This window comes from Leptonychotes weddellii, chromosome 12 (genome assembly GCF_054177405.1).
Source record: "Leptonychotes weddellii isolate Sample4059 chromosome 12, ASM5417740v2, whole genome shotgun sequence".
NCBI classification, from domain to species: domain Eukaryota; kingdom Metazoa; phylum Chordata; class Mammalia; order Carnivora; family Phocidae; genus Leptonychotes; species Leptonychotes weddellii.
In genome coordinates, this window is record NC_138380.1 from 49,759,633 (window position 1) to 49,774,638 (window position 15,006).

The 15,006-nt window shown below is 37.1% G+C and overlaps 1 protein-coding gene across 1 annotated transcript in view; it reads left to right on the plus strand.

Annotated features, from left to right (window-relative positions):
* Positions 1–12,420, plus strand: part of MACC1 (MET transcriptional regulator MACC1) — a 60,555-nt gene extending 48,135 nt beyond the window's left edge. Inside the window, exon 5 of the mRNA XM_081800437.1 lies at positions 8,913–12,420. Within this exon, the coding sequence (XP_081656563.1) occupies positions 8,913–9,125 (213 nt within the window). The 3' untranslated portion in view covers positions 9,126–12,420. The remainder of the gene's footprint in view (positions 1–8,912) is intronic.
* Positions 12,421–15,006: the final 2,586 nt, after the last annotated feature.

The following is a 15,006-nucleotide window of genomic DNA, read 5'->3' on the forward strand; positions in this document are numbered from 1 at the left end:
TTTTATCTTCTAGCCTTAACTTTGTCCCTCCTCATTTTTTACTGGCAGCTATAGTGTTCCAAGCACTTTATTGTAGGTCTAGATTTAAAATGACAAAGTAGGTATTCCTCAAATAGCTAATTTTATTTATTTTTATACATGAATAAAAAGTATATATGGAATTCTTCCTACTTATTTAGTATATTTCCTCTGAATCCTTACTTGCAGTAATTAATTCATCTGTACACTTAACACATTTACTAGGACTATCAGTTCTCAGCATTGGAACATTAGGAGCTACAAAAATCACAAACAGAATGAAAAATATGACTTTTTTCTTTCTAAAGCCAAGTTTTAATTGGCCTGGGAATTGAGATAAACTGTTAATTTTTTTTTTTTTTTTTAAGAGAGAGAGTGAGGGGCAGAGAAAGAGGGACAGAGAATCTTAAGCAGGTTCCACGCCCAGCACAGAGCCTGACATGGGGCTTGATCCCATGACCCTGAGATCCTGACCTGAGCTGAAATCAAGGGGTCAGTTGCTTAACCGACTGAGTCACCCAGGCACCCCAATATTTGAGTTGTTTTATTTTAAGGAAGTATATGATTAGGTGCTGAACCAAATGAAAATGAAAATAGTAATAGTTGTTGCAATTTATTGCATGTTTACTGTGTGTCAGCTTATCTTTATGAGCATTTTCTTTACCATATCTCATTTAACAAACTTTGTAAGGAAGACATTATAACTATTCACTTTTTACAATATGCTGAGAGTGAATGCATTTGTGTAAATTATCCAGAATTACATGGTTATTAGGTATAGAACTGGGATCCAGACCCAGATATGTTTTACACACAGTCCTATCCACTATGCACAACTGATCATAAGTCCTTTCAGAATTATAAAAGAAGATCAAAGTGGGAAGGAACTGTCAGAAGACATATCCTAGTCCTGAAGGATGGGTAGCATTTGAATAATTGGAGAGGATTGGAAGGGAATTTCAGTGCTTCTCGATACCAGTGACTTCTAAAGACCACTGAGGAGAATATGCGGGCTACAAGGGAGAGCATTTTAGTAATTATTGGGAGATATGGTCAGAAATATTGGTCAGAGATATATATATTGGAAGTCGATAGAGAGAGTCTTTAATGACTGCCAGACCATAGTGGTTAAGATTCCTGTCTGGATTCCTGTTCCAACTCTATCATCTATTAGCCCTAAGACCTTCAGCAAGTTACTGGAATTTTCTAGAAAAAAATTTTTTTTATTGTAAAATGAGGTGAAAAATACTATCTTGCTCATCGGATATTTGGAGGATTAAATGAAACAATGTATATGAAATATTTGGAACAATGCTTTGCCCTTTGCAATAACTAAATACATATTATCTACTATTTTGACTAAGAGGTGAATTTGACACTGTGTGACACTGAGTGATTTTGGAAAAGGAAATAAAGTATAGTAATTTTTTAGTAATATGGCTGAGAGTAATTATAGAAAGAATATAGGTAAGGAAAAAGTCAGCAATGATTTCAAGGTTTCTCTTCTGAGAAACTGGCAGAATGGTAATGCATGGAAAAAAATGAGAAAAAAAATCTTGGCTGGTCAGCGTTTTTTTTTTTTAAATCGGTTTAACAACATTTAATTTTCCTTGGAAAATATTTCTTGTAAAAGATAAAAGGAATGTCCTTGAACTCTTACGGTTTTCTGGCTCACACAGCAAGTCCTGGATTCTGCTTACAGGGATGTAGCATTGTCCAGTTCTAGCCTTGGTACTTAAATGTATGGTTTGATAGGCTTTTATAGGAAGAGATATATTTAAAATTTCTTAAAAAATGGGAAAGTGTTATCTGGAAATTCATCTACCAGTGGTAAAATGTGTGGAATAATTGCTCAATTCTTCATTGTTTGTGCTAGAGATTTGACATGGTGACATAATAATTAGATCATCATAGTCTATTTTGTACAATACTATAATGCTTGTTGCTACCATCTTTAATTCCAAAAGATACTCCATTTTTTGAAATTATGAGATAAAGAAAAAACCACATCATAGTAGAATTCATTACTGTATTCATATGATCTTTGGTTTAATTCTACCTTATATGTCTTATTACACACTGAAAATCAAATAGAAATAATCATCATATTATTAAATATTTTAAAGTTTAAATATTATAAAGATATCTTAAAATGGATTTAGAGACACCAATATTTGATTTAGATTTTAGATTTTCTTTATTAAGGTTTATTTTGAGGGATCACAAACAACCAGGAATTTTAGAAAACCAGAGTCCAGCTAAGTATAAGATGTAAATCAGCACTTATTAAAACTGCTTAACATTGAAATAAATCCGTGGTTATACTTTAATGAAATGACCCTGGATTTATAGCGAGGTGACCTGACCTCTCTTCCTGGTTAGTGAGTGAGTTAGTGACGCAGTGAGAATGACTTGTCCAGTAGGTTCTCTGAAGATGTTAAACTGTTCTGAGTACATGCACTAGCAAGCAGTGAGTCCTCTATCTTCCTCTGGCTTAGGCTTACTCCCTGATGTTCCAAGTGGTTGTTCCTAAAGGAAACAGAGCTAGCTGTACCCAAAGAGACTTTTCCAAGAGAATCTTACATCAAGTTTTAACCAAGTACCACCTTCCTTCTGAAGAAATAGGGACCCCCTGATATGTTAGCCTCCTTTCTTCTCTGAAGATAACAGCCTCATCTTCAACAATATTTAGGTAGTTACCAATTACAGGTGATAGAAGGCCCACTTGGATATTGTAGATGATGTACTGAATATAGAACACATGTTATAATCGTTAATAAGGCAAATTTGCCTTAATACTTCTTCAGCTAATTACACTTAAAATGAAACATTGCTCCTAGAGTTTTATGAGGAAAGTAGGTGGGTTATGAATCTTTTAATGTGGCAAAATGTAATTATCCAAATGTAGTTAACCAACTGCATTCTTTATGCTATTCATGTTTTATGAGCTAAAAAAAGACATAGAATGCTGTGCTCAGATCTGAATTGCTTTTATTCATGTTGCATTTCATCATCTAGAACATTATCTAATGAGTCTTACTGGCTTCTGGGACTAAGCACTCTAAATTTGGAAAACAATTTTTTAAATCTCTATTCTTTTCATTTAACATCTCGCTACTTCTTTTATTGCTCTTTTACCTTCTTCTTTGTCCTTTGATACCTGGAAGCGGGACCAAAGACATAAATCTTTTACACAAATGCTAGGACTTTGGAAACTGTTAACCTTCACTAGGTTAAATGCTTACTGATGCTGCTGCCACTTACAGAGGGAGATCAAAACACACCCCCAGGAAATTAACAGCTCCATGCTTTTGTCAGCCTCATGCTTCCTATTCAAAGATGAACCCGTAACATCAGGAAGTTAACTTTATAAAAATCTAAGAGTAGAGGAGTAAGAATGAGGCCTGTGTGTCAAATAATTGTGACAGAGATGAGAAAGCTGAGAGAATTTGTTTTGTGATTAAGAATAATTCCACAAAAACAAACTCTCAGGAGCATGGCCTCCTTTTGATTTGTCTAAGCATCAGTGCAGGGATTCTCCGCATCATTCCTTAAAGCATAACACTGAACAAGAGTGGAGGAACTACTTCAGCGGAAGAACTATTTCAAACCACTGAAGAGATATAAGATAACATAAACCTGAAAGAGGTCTTAGCAGTCCACAGTCACTTCCAGCTTTTGGAGGACTTCGGTCATCCTGGAAAGAAAATTGTTTATTCTACTTATTTTATTCATTCGGACATTTCCAGAAAAAAATGACTTCATTTTCTCTTTGATGATTACAAAGCTGAGAATACTTTGTGGCTCTTAATGTGTATTTTTGGATACAATTTCATAAAGTCTGTAGTTAAATTAATGTGTGCAAGTTTCCCCTTGTGTCTTTGCCTTCGATAGCATATGGTCACTTGCCGAGTAAGGAAGGTAGAATGACATAGAAAGAAGTGCTGAAGAAATAAAAGTGTAAATATTTAAGGACTTGAGTTAAATATCATATAGCTATGCTACAAAGGACAGCAACTGATTATTTATTGCACTGATTATTGTCATGCTTTGTAAGTCATGGTGTAAAAACTCCTAACATTGGTGATTGGAACCTCTCCATGTGGTGCCACTGAACATTGAGTTGGGAGGCTATGTGAACAACAGGCTCTGAGAAGCTGCTGTGAGCTGAATGTCCTTTTTGGGATGCTATCAGCCCTTGACTTTTGCACCATGAAGTACCCTGCTTAATTTTCTATTCTTCTGATATCAGGTTCTCTCCATCTTTTTATTGCTTCTATTTCTTTTTTTTTTTTTTTAAGATTTTATTTATTTATTTGACAGAAACACACAGTGAGAGAGGGAACACAAGCAGGGGGCGTGGGAGAGGGAGAAGCAGTCTTCCCGCAGAGCAGGGAGCCCGATGTGGGGCTCGATCCCAGGACCCTGGGATCATGACCCGAACAGAAGGCAGACGCTTAACGATTGAGCCACCCAGGCGCCCCTTCTATTTCTTATTTGTGATCCCTAACTGTAGACTTAATTGAGGATTAAGTTTTCCATCCCTTCATTTTCTTCCCTGGCATTTTCCTCCACTCTCATGCTTTCATCATCACTTTAGCATGAGTGATGCTAAACTCTTGGCTGCTCCCTGGAGGTCATATCTCTATCCCAATGTCTTACTGAAGCTAGAGATACTCCTTCCTTTACCTCATATGCAGTAGGGTTAAAGCTAGATTCCTTATATTTCTTTTTTTTTGTTATGTTAATCACCATACATTACATCATTAGTTTTTGATGTAGTGTTCCATGATTCATTGTTTGCGTATAACACCCAGTGCTCCATTCAGTACGTGCCCTCCTTAATACCCATCACCAGGCTAACCCATCCCCCCACCCCTCTCCCCTCTAGAACCCTCAGTTTGTTTCTCAGAGTCCATTGTCTCTCATAGTTCGTCTCCCCCTCCGATTTCCCCCCCTTCATTTTTCCCCTCCTGCTATCTTCTTCGTCTTTTTTTTTTTTTAACATATAATGTATTATTTGTTTCAGAGGTACAGGTCTGTGATTCAACAGTCTTACACAATTCACAGCACTCACCATAGCACATACCCTCCCCAATGTCTATCACCCAGCCACCCCACCCCTCCCACCCCCCACCACTCCAGCAACCCTCAGTTTGTTTCCTGAGAGTAAGAATTCATCGTATCAGTGAGGTCATATGATACATACTTTCTCTGATTGACTTATTTCGCTCAGCATAATACCTCCTTATATTTCTCTCATCCCCAAATTACCCGTTCATATCCTATTAAAAATATTAAGTGCCAACTATATGCCAGACACGTTAGGAGGTGCTTTGGATACAAACCTGTACATTATTATCTATATTTTATAGAGTGCAAAATACAAAGCTCAGATACTTTGATTAATTTACTCAAAGTGACCCATCCAACAGGGAACGTAATTCAGAGGTCAACCCAAAACTCATCTTTCTTTCTATTATACCGTAATGCTTCTCAGTCAATGGAATTATCATTTTTTATTACACTAAATGAAAATATCAAAGTAAGTTTTTGAGTTTTTCTTAACTGTTAGTAGTAACCAAATCCTGTCTAATCATACACTGGGCCAGGTTTGTGCTAGTATCTATCTCCCTCCTGTGCTAAGAGCTTCTTTTTTTTAAATGGTTGGTGTTTTATTTTTTCTTTTTTTTAAGATTTTATTTATTTATTTGACAGAGAGAGAGACAGTGCGACAGGGAACACAAGCAGGGGGAGTGGGAGAGGGAGAAGCAGACTCCCCGCTGAGCAGGGAGCCCGATGCGGGGCTCGATCCCAGGACCCCAGGATCATGACCTGAGCCGAAGGCAGACGCTTAACGACTGAGCCACCGAGACGCCCCGGCTAAGAGCTTCTAAAAGCAAGCCATGCCATATTCATCATTTTATTCTTTTCTGTAACAAAATTCTTTGTAGTGGTAGCTGCTCAAAAATTCTTTAAGAAGCGAAATAGTGAATTAATGAACAATGTATTTTGAATATATTCATTGTATTTGTGCTACAATAGTGTTTCTCTGTCATCTCTATTGAGAGCCACGAATGATGTTTTATATAGAAGATCAGATTTTGCACTGAAGGAATATTCAGGTTTAGTTTGCTGCAAAGAGAAGCAAAAATGGAATGCAATATATACTCATTTTAGTATAAATCATGACGTTTACCATGGCCCTAGTGTTTTCAGCCCAGAGCTATTGTGCCCATTTCTGTGTAGCTTATGGATTCGACTCCAGAGGATCCCCAATGAGTTTAAAGCAATATCTCTCCTTGCTTTTCTGACTAACAGTTGTCTTGGGGCATCCTTTTACACTTTCAGATGTCTTAATTAGGGTCCAGGCTCAGAAATCTCTCCAAATTTCTCTGAATTGAAAGAGCTGACTGAAATGTTCTCTCAGTAAAAATTGCCATATGTGAGAGTGTTAGATGGCCCTCTGCATAAGGGAGTAGATAAATGTATCATTGGATTTCTTCTGAATCTGTAGTTTCCAATTCCTGTATCACCTGGGTGTATTTCCTGCTTCAGACAGCATCTGGAGGCTGCTGCATGATTGAACATGCCTCAGGGCTTTTCTATACACAGCAGTCCCCCGTGCTGCGGCAAGATATGCAATGCAGAGGGCGCTGGGTGGCTCAGTTGGTTAAGCGATTGCCTTCGGCTCAGGTCATGATCCTGGAGTCCCGGGATCGAGTCCCACATCGGGCTCCCTGCTCGGCGGGGTGTCTGCTTCTCCCTCTGACCCTCACCCCTCTCATGCTCTCTCTCTCATTCTCCCTCTCAAATAAATAAATAAAATCTTTAAAAAAAAAAAAAAAAAGATATGCAATGCAGAGTTTTTCTACCAGGAAGGGCAGGGCAGCCATTTTGGCTGCCTGTCTGAAGTTACTCTGACTCTGCACACAGAATACTGAATGACCTGAGAATTACCCACTGCAATTCTTTAAGAGACATCTGTTTTCTTGTGATATATGCCATCATCTTGGTACCGAAATGTTCCCAGTTGCTCTTTATCATAAAATATCTTCAAATACATCTTTTTATCATTCACTTACTAAGGGATTTAGCATAAAATCTTAGAAGATTTTGGCTATAAACATCATTATTTTAAACAACATATGACAAGTTGAAAAATAACGTGCCAACTAGTTGAGCATCAGGGCATTTTAAATGAATGCAACATAGAAGACAGGTCTCAAAGCTTTTACAGAGGATTAGTATATACTCACTACAAAATAATCTGCTCGTTTAGTGCGTCTTTGCATCTGAGCAGTGACAGGCAAGATTGAATCTCTGTTAATATGCCTCAACTCATCTTCCATTGCGGAGGTATTAGTGGTGACCAGCAATTGGGAGGTTTGGTTTCAAAGTGAGTATTCAGAAAAATAGATGAGAGAACACCTCATTCACAGTCTATCAGTGATGGAAGAGACAGTTCTTTATAAGCCCGGTTGGACAGGGTAAAGCTTACATACAAAAATCTGGGACCATTTGGGACGATGCATCATGACCACCTGGACATGGTATAACTTTGATAATTATTTTCTATTCAGTACCTTGCAGAATCAAGCTTCATTAAGAGAGATGAAGATATGAGTGTTTGTGGGTTTCTCAGGAATGCCAATTTGGACAAATAACATCAAACTGTCTTTTGAGTTCAATGCCTAGCCTTTTATGTAGATTGAATTGAAACATAATGAAACTCCTTATTTAGGTCTTTCATCCTTTTAATTTCAATTGTAGAGTATTTGAGGCTATCAAAGCAGGGTAAAAAATTATATCCCAAGGCCCTACTTCATGTGATATTACTGTTAATGGAGACTCTATTTTAAGAGGGCAACTCTGCATAATATTGAGCTCACAGTCTGTGTTCCTGCATTTTGCAAGTGATAAAATCACAAATGAATGAGTTTAGTGAACCCAAATAAGTAGCAGGTAATAAAGCTTATATTCCAAATATTCCAATTATAAGTGCATGGTTGATTTTGTTGTTTTCTTAGAGAAAATTTATTTTAAGCTGGTTGTGTTTCTGTGTGTGTGTGTGTGTGTGTGTATGTATGTATGTGTGTGTGTATTCTGCAGTTTGTCTTATTTGTTCAGCCTTTGTCTTTATTCTCCTTGAGCCTGGTTTCCTTGGTTACCATTACATACATGCTTGAACATGAAGTTCCTCTTTGACGTACATTTATTTCTATGGAGACAATGATGTCATTGGCATGGGTAGGTGCTCAGGGAAAGCATAATGAAGAATTGAATATTGATCTTTCTTTTGGTCATAAAGTGATTCATTATTTTTTTTAATTAGTGAACTGTATTTTTGCTTTCCTTTTGACCTGATCATGAAGGTACATTTTTCCTTGTTTATAGACTTGCTCAAATAAAATGACTTAAAGAATTAAATACACTATATAGCTCCTTCTGATATGTGGTGTCATAAAGCTCACCGCAGATACTAGTACAATAAAAGAGTCATTACTTTTACATTACTAGTACAATAAAAGAGTCTCTCAGAGGGTGAGAAGTTTATCTCGGTAACATCTCAGTATCATCAAAAAATTGTGCAAGGAATTTTATATTCAGATCAAGGCAATAAACAATGTTTAGATGATGGATCAAGAAAAAAAAGAGGACCTACTTGTAGACATTATTTGAAAAACCTCTAGGTTTAAAAACACAGGGATATAAGAGGGAAATGATAGTTATTAAAACATGTTTTTCATGACATTAAGTAAATCCACACATAATTGGTATTCCATTTTGTTTTATGTCTTAAGAGGCTTTTAAAGCTTCTTTTTTTTAAAGCATCTATTTTCTTCTCTCTTTTACTTCCACACTACTCCAGTCTAATTTTTTTTTCTTTATAGATGATGTGGAAACCTGCCTATGATTTTCTCTATTCTTGGGGTGCTCACTATGGAAACAGCTATAGAGACGTGTTACAAGACCTTCAATCAGCTTTGGACAGAATGAAAAACCCTGTGACCAAACAGTGGCGAGACTTAACTGGAGCTTTAATACTAATACATTCCTTAGAGTTTTTGAGAGCAACTGCATTCTCTACTTCTGAAGAAGTATAAAAATGAAGGGTATGTTCTGGGGAGGAAGGGAGAATGGTAGGGGGATATGTGTGTGTGTGTGTGTAAAGAATCTCAGAAAAGTCTTACTTATTTTTTTCAAGTTTGAAAAAGTTTTTTTTTTTTTCCTGGTGAAAGCACAACCTAACACAAAATCCAAGGATAGGTTCTATAATCAAACATGTCTTTTTATATAAGTTTCAAATGCAAACATTAAGCTGTTTTGTTGTTGAGAAAGGAAAATAAAACCCTCTGTCCCTTTCAAAGTTATTTTTAATTTCTTTAAGTTAAAACAAGTGACTGTTAGCATAATTACATCACACAGATACCCAGATAAACTAGAGGTTCCAGGGTGAACACTGGAGTTTTACCAGTAGGCAGGTTGAGAGAGAGGAGAAGCAAACACATACTCTGTGGACAGGCACAGGGCTACAAGCTTTCTATATTTGATCTCTTTTATTTCTCAGTGGAGTTTTGCTAACATTCTTCCCATTTTTCATTTGAAGAGACTAAGGACTGGAAAGGACACTCAGGGCTATTTGGCAATGTGAAGTAAGTTTTCTGTCTGCAAAACCTGGTTTTATTTATTTTTCTAAAAAACATAGCACATAGCAAAATAGTAAAAATTAAAAATGCATATTAAAACTTATAGGGACAGGGTAGCTACTTCATTTTAAGTGAAGCTTGCTGTACTTTTCTACCATCTTTTGAAAGACTGCCAGAAGGAGATATGACTTATCATCAGAAATCCATTGTCTGCAGCCATGGACTGTAGTTTTCACCACCTTCTTCCAGCATTTTGGGACAGAGCTAATCCTGCCTAACTTGGACTTTTTCTTCAGGATCATAGTGCAGAGTAGTTCTTTAACTCTCAGGGACTTTTAGTAAGAAAAATTAGTTTTTGGAAACCTGATTTATCACGGTTGAGTGTAGCAATCTTAACCACCAAAAACACTGATATCTGTGTGTGTGAATGCTCATGTAGATGTGTGGGTGTTTGTGTGTGTGTGTGTGTGTGTTTACCAGACCCCTTCATAAAGCTTTTGGAAAACAGAGACTACATAGGAATTTAGGCCAGTAAAAATGCTAACTGCTGGTAGAGTTCACAAAAAGATGGTTTGTGCTTACTCATATGTTAAATCCTTTGGCCACCTGTCAGCGTTGATGTGTTTTGGACAGTCATTCATTTATGGTCACTTAATCAAGAGATGGAGTGTGTGTACCTACTCTGTGGCAGACACATAGATGTTTGAGCTTAACAACAGAAGAAACAACATGATCCCTGACTTCAGTACTGCCCAGTGACAGAGAGAGGCAACAGTTTAAAACATTATATAGTTAAATGTAAAATTGGATCTGTAATAAGAACTGCAAGGGACAGGCTGAGATGCCAAGGGATAGAGATATGGAGGGCCATCACAGGAATCCAAAGGATCAGGCATGTTTGCCCTGGGAAAGAAATGATGAGTCCGAAGGAGAATCAGGCATTGCTTCTAGTCTGGAAGGGTAGAAGAGGTAGGTCCTCAATGCACTGAAGCCCTTGGGCAGAAGGGGGGCTTAAGAGATGCAGGGAGTCAGTGGGACAGGCCTAAAAGGGTGAAGGAGTGAAGGAAGGAAAGACACACCCTCAAAGGTAGTATGATGAGCTGAATAAGGATTTTGTTTGGGGATCTTGAATAAAACATGTCCATTTGGCTAAAAAGTAAAATCAGAATCTTTTTAGAGCTTTTAATACACCCACCCTGGGGTATTTGTTATGCTGGCAAAGGTAATTTGATTTAGGTTTAAGAACAATCTTAAAGGCTTTCAATATTTATATTTGATAATAAGAGAACATAGCCTGCCCAGGGAATTATGTACACACATTCAAGGACAGAATTTATTTTAGTTGAAAATAAATTCAGAGAGAGAGTAAAAAAAAAAAACCAGTGTGTAAGTTCAGGACACAATCATTTTTAGTGGTGATTTTGCTTTCTTTAGAACATTCTTGGAATCTTATTAACATGTCAGCAAACCAGAGAATTTCGGGAAGAGATAGTACAGAATTAATAACTGGGTTTTTCCAGGCTCCAAGATCTGAGAAGACAGAGATCCTGTTAGCTGATTAGGGTAGTAAGATTAAACAAATCACTTCAGGTTTATATCGCATCATGTGTTGTGACTGTGGCTGGGAAGTTTAAAAAGAGTTTAAAAAATGAAAAACATGAGGTCCAACTTAAGGATAAAGCAATGGCTTAAATATTAATATATACAAAGATATCTTATAGTCTTGTAACAAATCCTTCCAGAGGAATTTTAAACCCATGTCCAAACATTCTGTTCTTATAAATATATTCTAATATTTTTATAAATCATTTCTACTTTTTTGAATTTTATATTTTTCTTCCTATAATGGATTTCATAATCAGAAAAGATTAACTCAGTAATCACAGATTGCCTTTAATATTTGGCAGCAAATCAAGGGAATTAATAAGGCACTTAAATCCCAGCCTTGACATCATTAAAAGCATCAAGAGCCATAATCTAAAGCTTCTTTAAGCATTTCGGAAGTGGAAATATCATAGATAGTTCTTTCAGTACCTCAGGCTTTTTCTCTAATGATGCATTAGGTCGAGATTTTAGTTCAGTGCTCGCTTGCCGTGTAACAATTTTTCTATGTAAGCCACAGACCCTCCACTTCCTCTGTTAAAGCCCTTCTATGAAGGCCAATTAAGGAGGTGCACGCAAGAGCAGATAATTAACTGTTCATACCCGTAATGGATACAGCACACTTTCATGTCCTGTAATATACAAAATACCACATGAAGTTTTGACCTTGAGGATGACTAGACTTCTGGAAGGAGCAGCATGTACTACATGAATGGATGGCACTGGTCTAAGAAATGTCACTGCCAATAAACAGGTTTGAATGTGTGCTATGGAAATAGAATAGAAGGAAAAGGAAATACCATCGAGAACATTCAAATCATACTATGCTATAATTAGAAGGTTCAGAACTTGAATTTTCATACAATGCTGCTGTAAATTATATTTTCTGTAATTTTTTAATGTCTAAGGAATATTTGAAGCAATATAAAGAAAAAGGAGAATAATGAAAAATTATGTGGCTAGAGGCTTTTCTAATTAAAATAGTTATTTTTTCTTCTGATTCGCTAATAATTTTCCCTCTTCCATATGAAGTTGTTTCCCATGTACTGCTGTGTAACTTAGTGAAGTTCCAAAGATCTTATATTAGCATTATGCTAGGTACAGTTAACCCAAAGGCATTCTTCAGAATAAAATAATTGTTGAAAGTTGGTTTCTTGCATGCAGATCTATTAGTCCACAACACAAAATAAAAAGTGACTATATGCACACAGGAAACTTGGAACTTGCACATATGTAGCATCTGGTGTTTATCTCATATTCAGCATCAAGATTTTACTAAAATGTACAAATTTGTGGCTTCTGCATGTATTTTTCACCTTGATTTTCTCTTTATGTATATCTAGGCTTATGTAATCCAGAAGGTTTTAAACATAACAGCTTTGCAATTCTGAATAATAGTGTCAGTTCATATATGAGAGAGTGAGGATGGAGAGATCAGTACTGGATAATAATTTGCAATGCCCAAGGAGAGTATCCCAGAGCAAGCCCTGCTGTTGTAGTAGTGAATACAACAAGAATGGCTTCCTCTGCAAAACAGTAGTCTAGGAGTCAAGAGCTGTGGCTTCTAATCTTTGCCTATTACTTCCTAAGGGACCTTTGACCTGTCTCCCAGCCTCCCTGGCCTTCAGTTTTCCCACCCATAAAACAAAGGGCTTGAACTAGATAACCTCGAAAGTTCCCCTTGGGTTTAAATGTCGATGAGTATTTAATGAGTAGGCTATTTCATGGTTTTTTGTTTATTTGTTTGGTACGCAGGAAGAGAATGTGAACCCAGACCAATAATTTAAATACTAATGATCTACATCAAAATGCTGTCCCCTCTGTGTGAGGCATGGCACACACAGCACACGCACACGAACATACTAAGCACTTTACAGCGCTTTACACAATTACTCACATAACCTAGTGAAATTGCTTTTGCAGCGTGTACTGTTTTGAATAGCTGCAAACCACCCAACTATTCAAACAGACTAGACAGTGGTGTATGAGGGTTGCTTAGAAGGGCAGCAGCAGCTTTACAAGCACGGACCCGAAGCACACCATCAGACATGCTCCAGTCTCCCTACAACGCCTCAGACCGGGCAACCTCTCCTGCAGGGAGTCTCCAGTTTCAGTGACAGCAGAATCCCGTGGCGGGCTGGCTGGAACACAGATTGCTGGGTCCCACCCCCAAATTCCTGATTTAGCAGGTCTGTGAGGGTACCCAATAACCTGCATTTCTGGTAAGTTCCCGTGTGATGCAGATGCTGCTGGCCCAGGGACCCCACTTTGAGAACCACTGAATTACAGTTTCCTTCCTTTCTCTAGAAATAGAAGAATCTTTGTTAAGCCAGAAAACCTTGCTTTTAGATAAACAAATTTTTATGGCATTCCATCAGAGAAATCGTTTTTAAATTATAAAAAAAAAAACCCAAATCACCCTATATGATACCTCCATTTATTTAAAGTGAACTTTTCACAGTGAATTAATATAAACCTTACTATTTCAAAATGATCATTTTGATTGAAAAGCTAATTGAAATAGATAACTCGGCATCTTGTTTGAAATGTAAACACATTTGAGTAAAAATAGGTTAATAATTTGAGATTAGTAATTAATAATTTCAATGTGTTAAGTTGATTTTGCAAAATGTATGTAATGATGCCCTTGTTTCTTTTGAGAAAGCCTTGTTTTTACTGGCCCATCACTTGTTAAACTTCTTGTTGAATTAATTTTCCCTACTGGGAAAAATGTTTTTAACTAATGTGATCAATACAACCATCTATATGCCTCACTTTCGTTGTAGAATTAGAAAATGATTATAGGCACTTGTTAAATAAGGTAGCCAGATGTTCTCTTTCCAATGAGTAGTTCTACATTTAAAGGGAAGGAGACTCTGAGAAGGGTGATGACCCGGCCAAGCTCACTTAAACATTATGTATCATATCTCATCCTCTGCCATCATTTCCTTTTTGAATTGTTCTTCTTTGGGTAACTAGGAGGATCTATGACTTTTTTTTTTTTTTTTCCTGTTCGTAGAGATATTTGAGACTGTCCTTTTGTAACTGGAAGCAGATTTTTAAAAGTTCCTAATATTTAAGTCTACATTCGAACCCTTGGAATGTACTGGGATATTTAGCATATTCATATAAGATTAGTACTTAAAAATCAAAACTTAGTCATGATGAAGTTACTAGTTTTACTTAAACTGGTTCTGCCAAGCTCAGTCTTTTAAACAGATTTTGGGATTGGCAAATTTGGTGTAGGTTGATCTTACACATATTAGGTTAAATGGCATAAGAGAATTATCTAGGGGCGCCTGGGTGGCTCAGTCGTTAAGCGTCTGCCTTCGGCTCAGGTCATGATCCCAGGGTCCTGGGACTGAGCCCCGCATCGGGCTCCCTGCTTGGCGGGAAGCCTGCTTCTCCCTCTCCCACTCCCCCTGCTTATGTTCCCTCTCTCGCTGTGTCTCTCTGTCAAATGAATAAATAAAATCTAAAAAAAAAATTATCTAACAAACTCCTTCTTAGAAAAATTCATTTTGTGGGAGGAAAATACACTCTTACTCCCAGGAAATATGTACTCAGTGCTCACCCAGGCACCTTACATCACAGTGGAAAGAAAGCAAAGTGAAGGGGAGATTTAGAAAAGAGTCTGATTATGGTCTAAGAAAAGGAGACTATTCAGGGACAATGGATCTTTTCAAAACTGGAAAGTATCTCCGTTCTTTCTCCTTACCTGGTCAATAATAAGTTA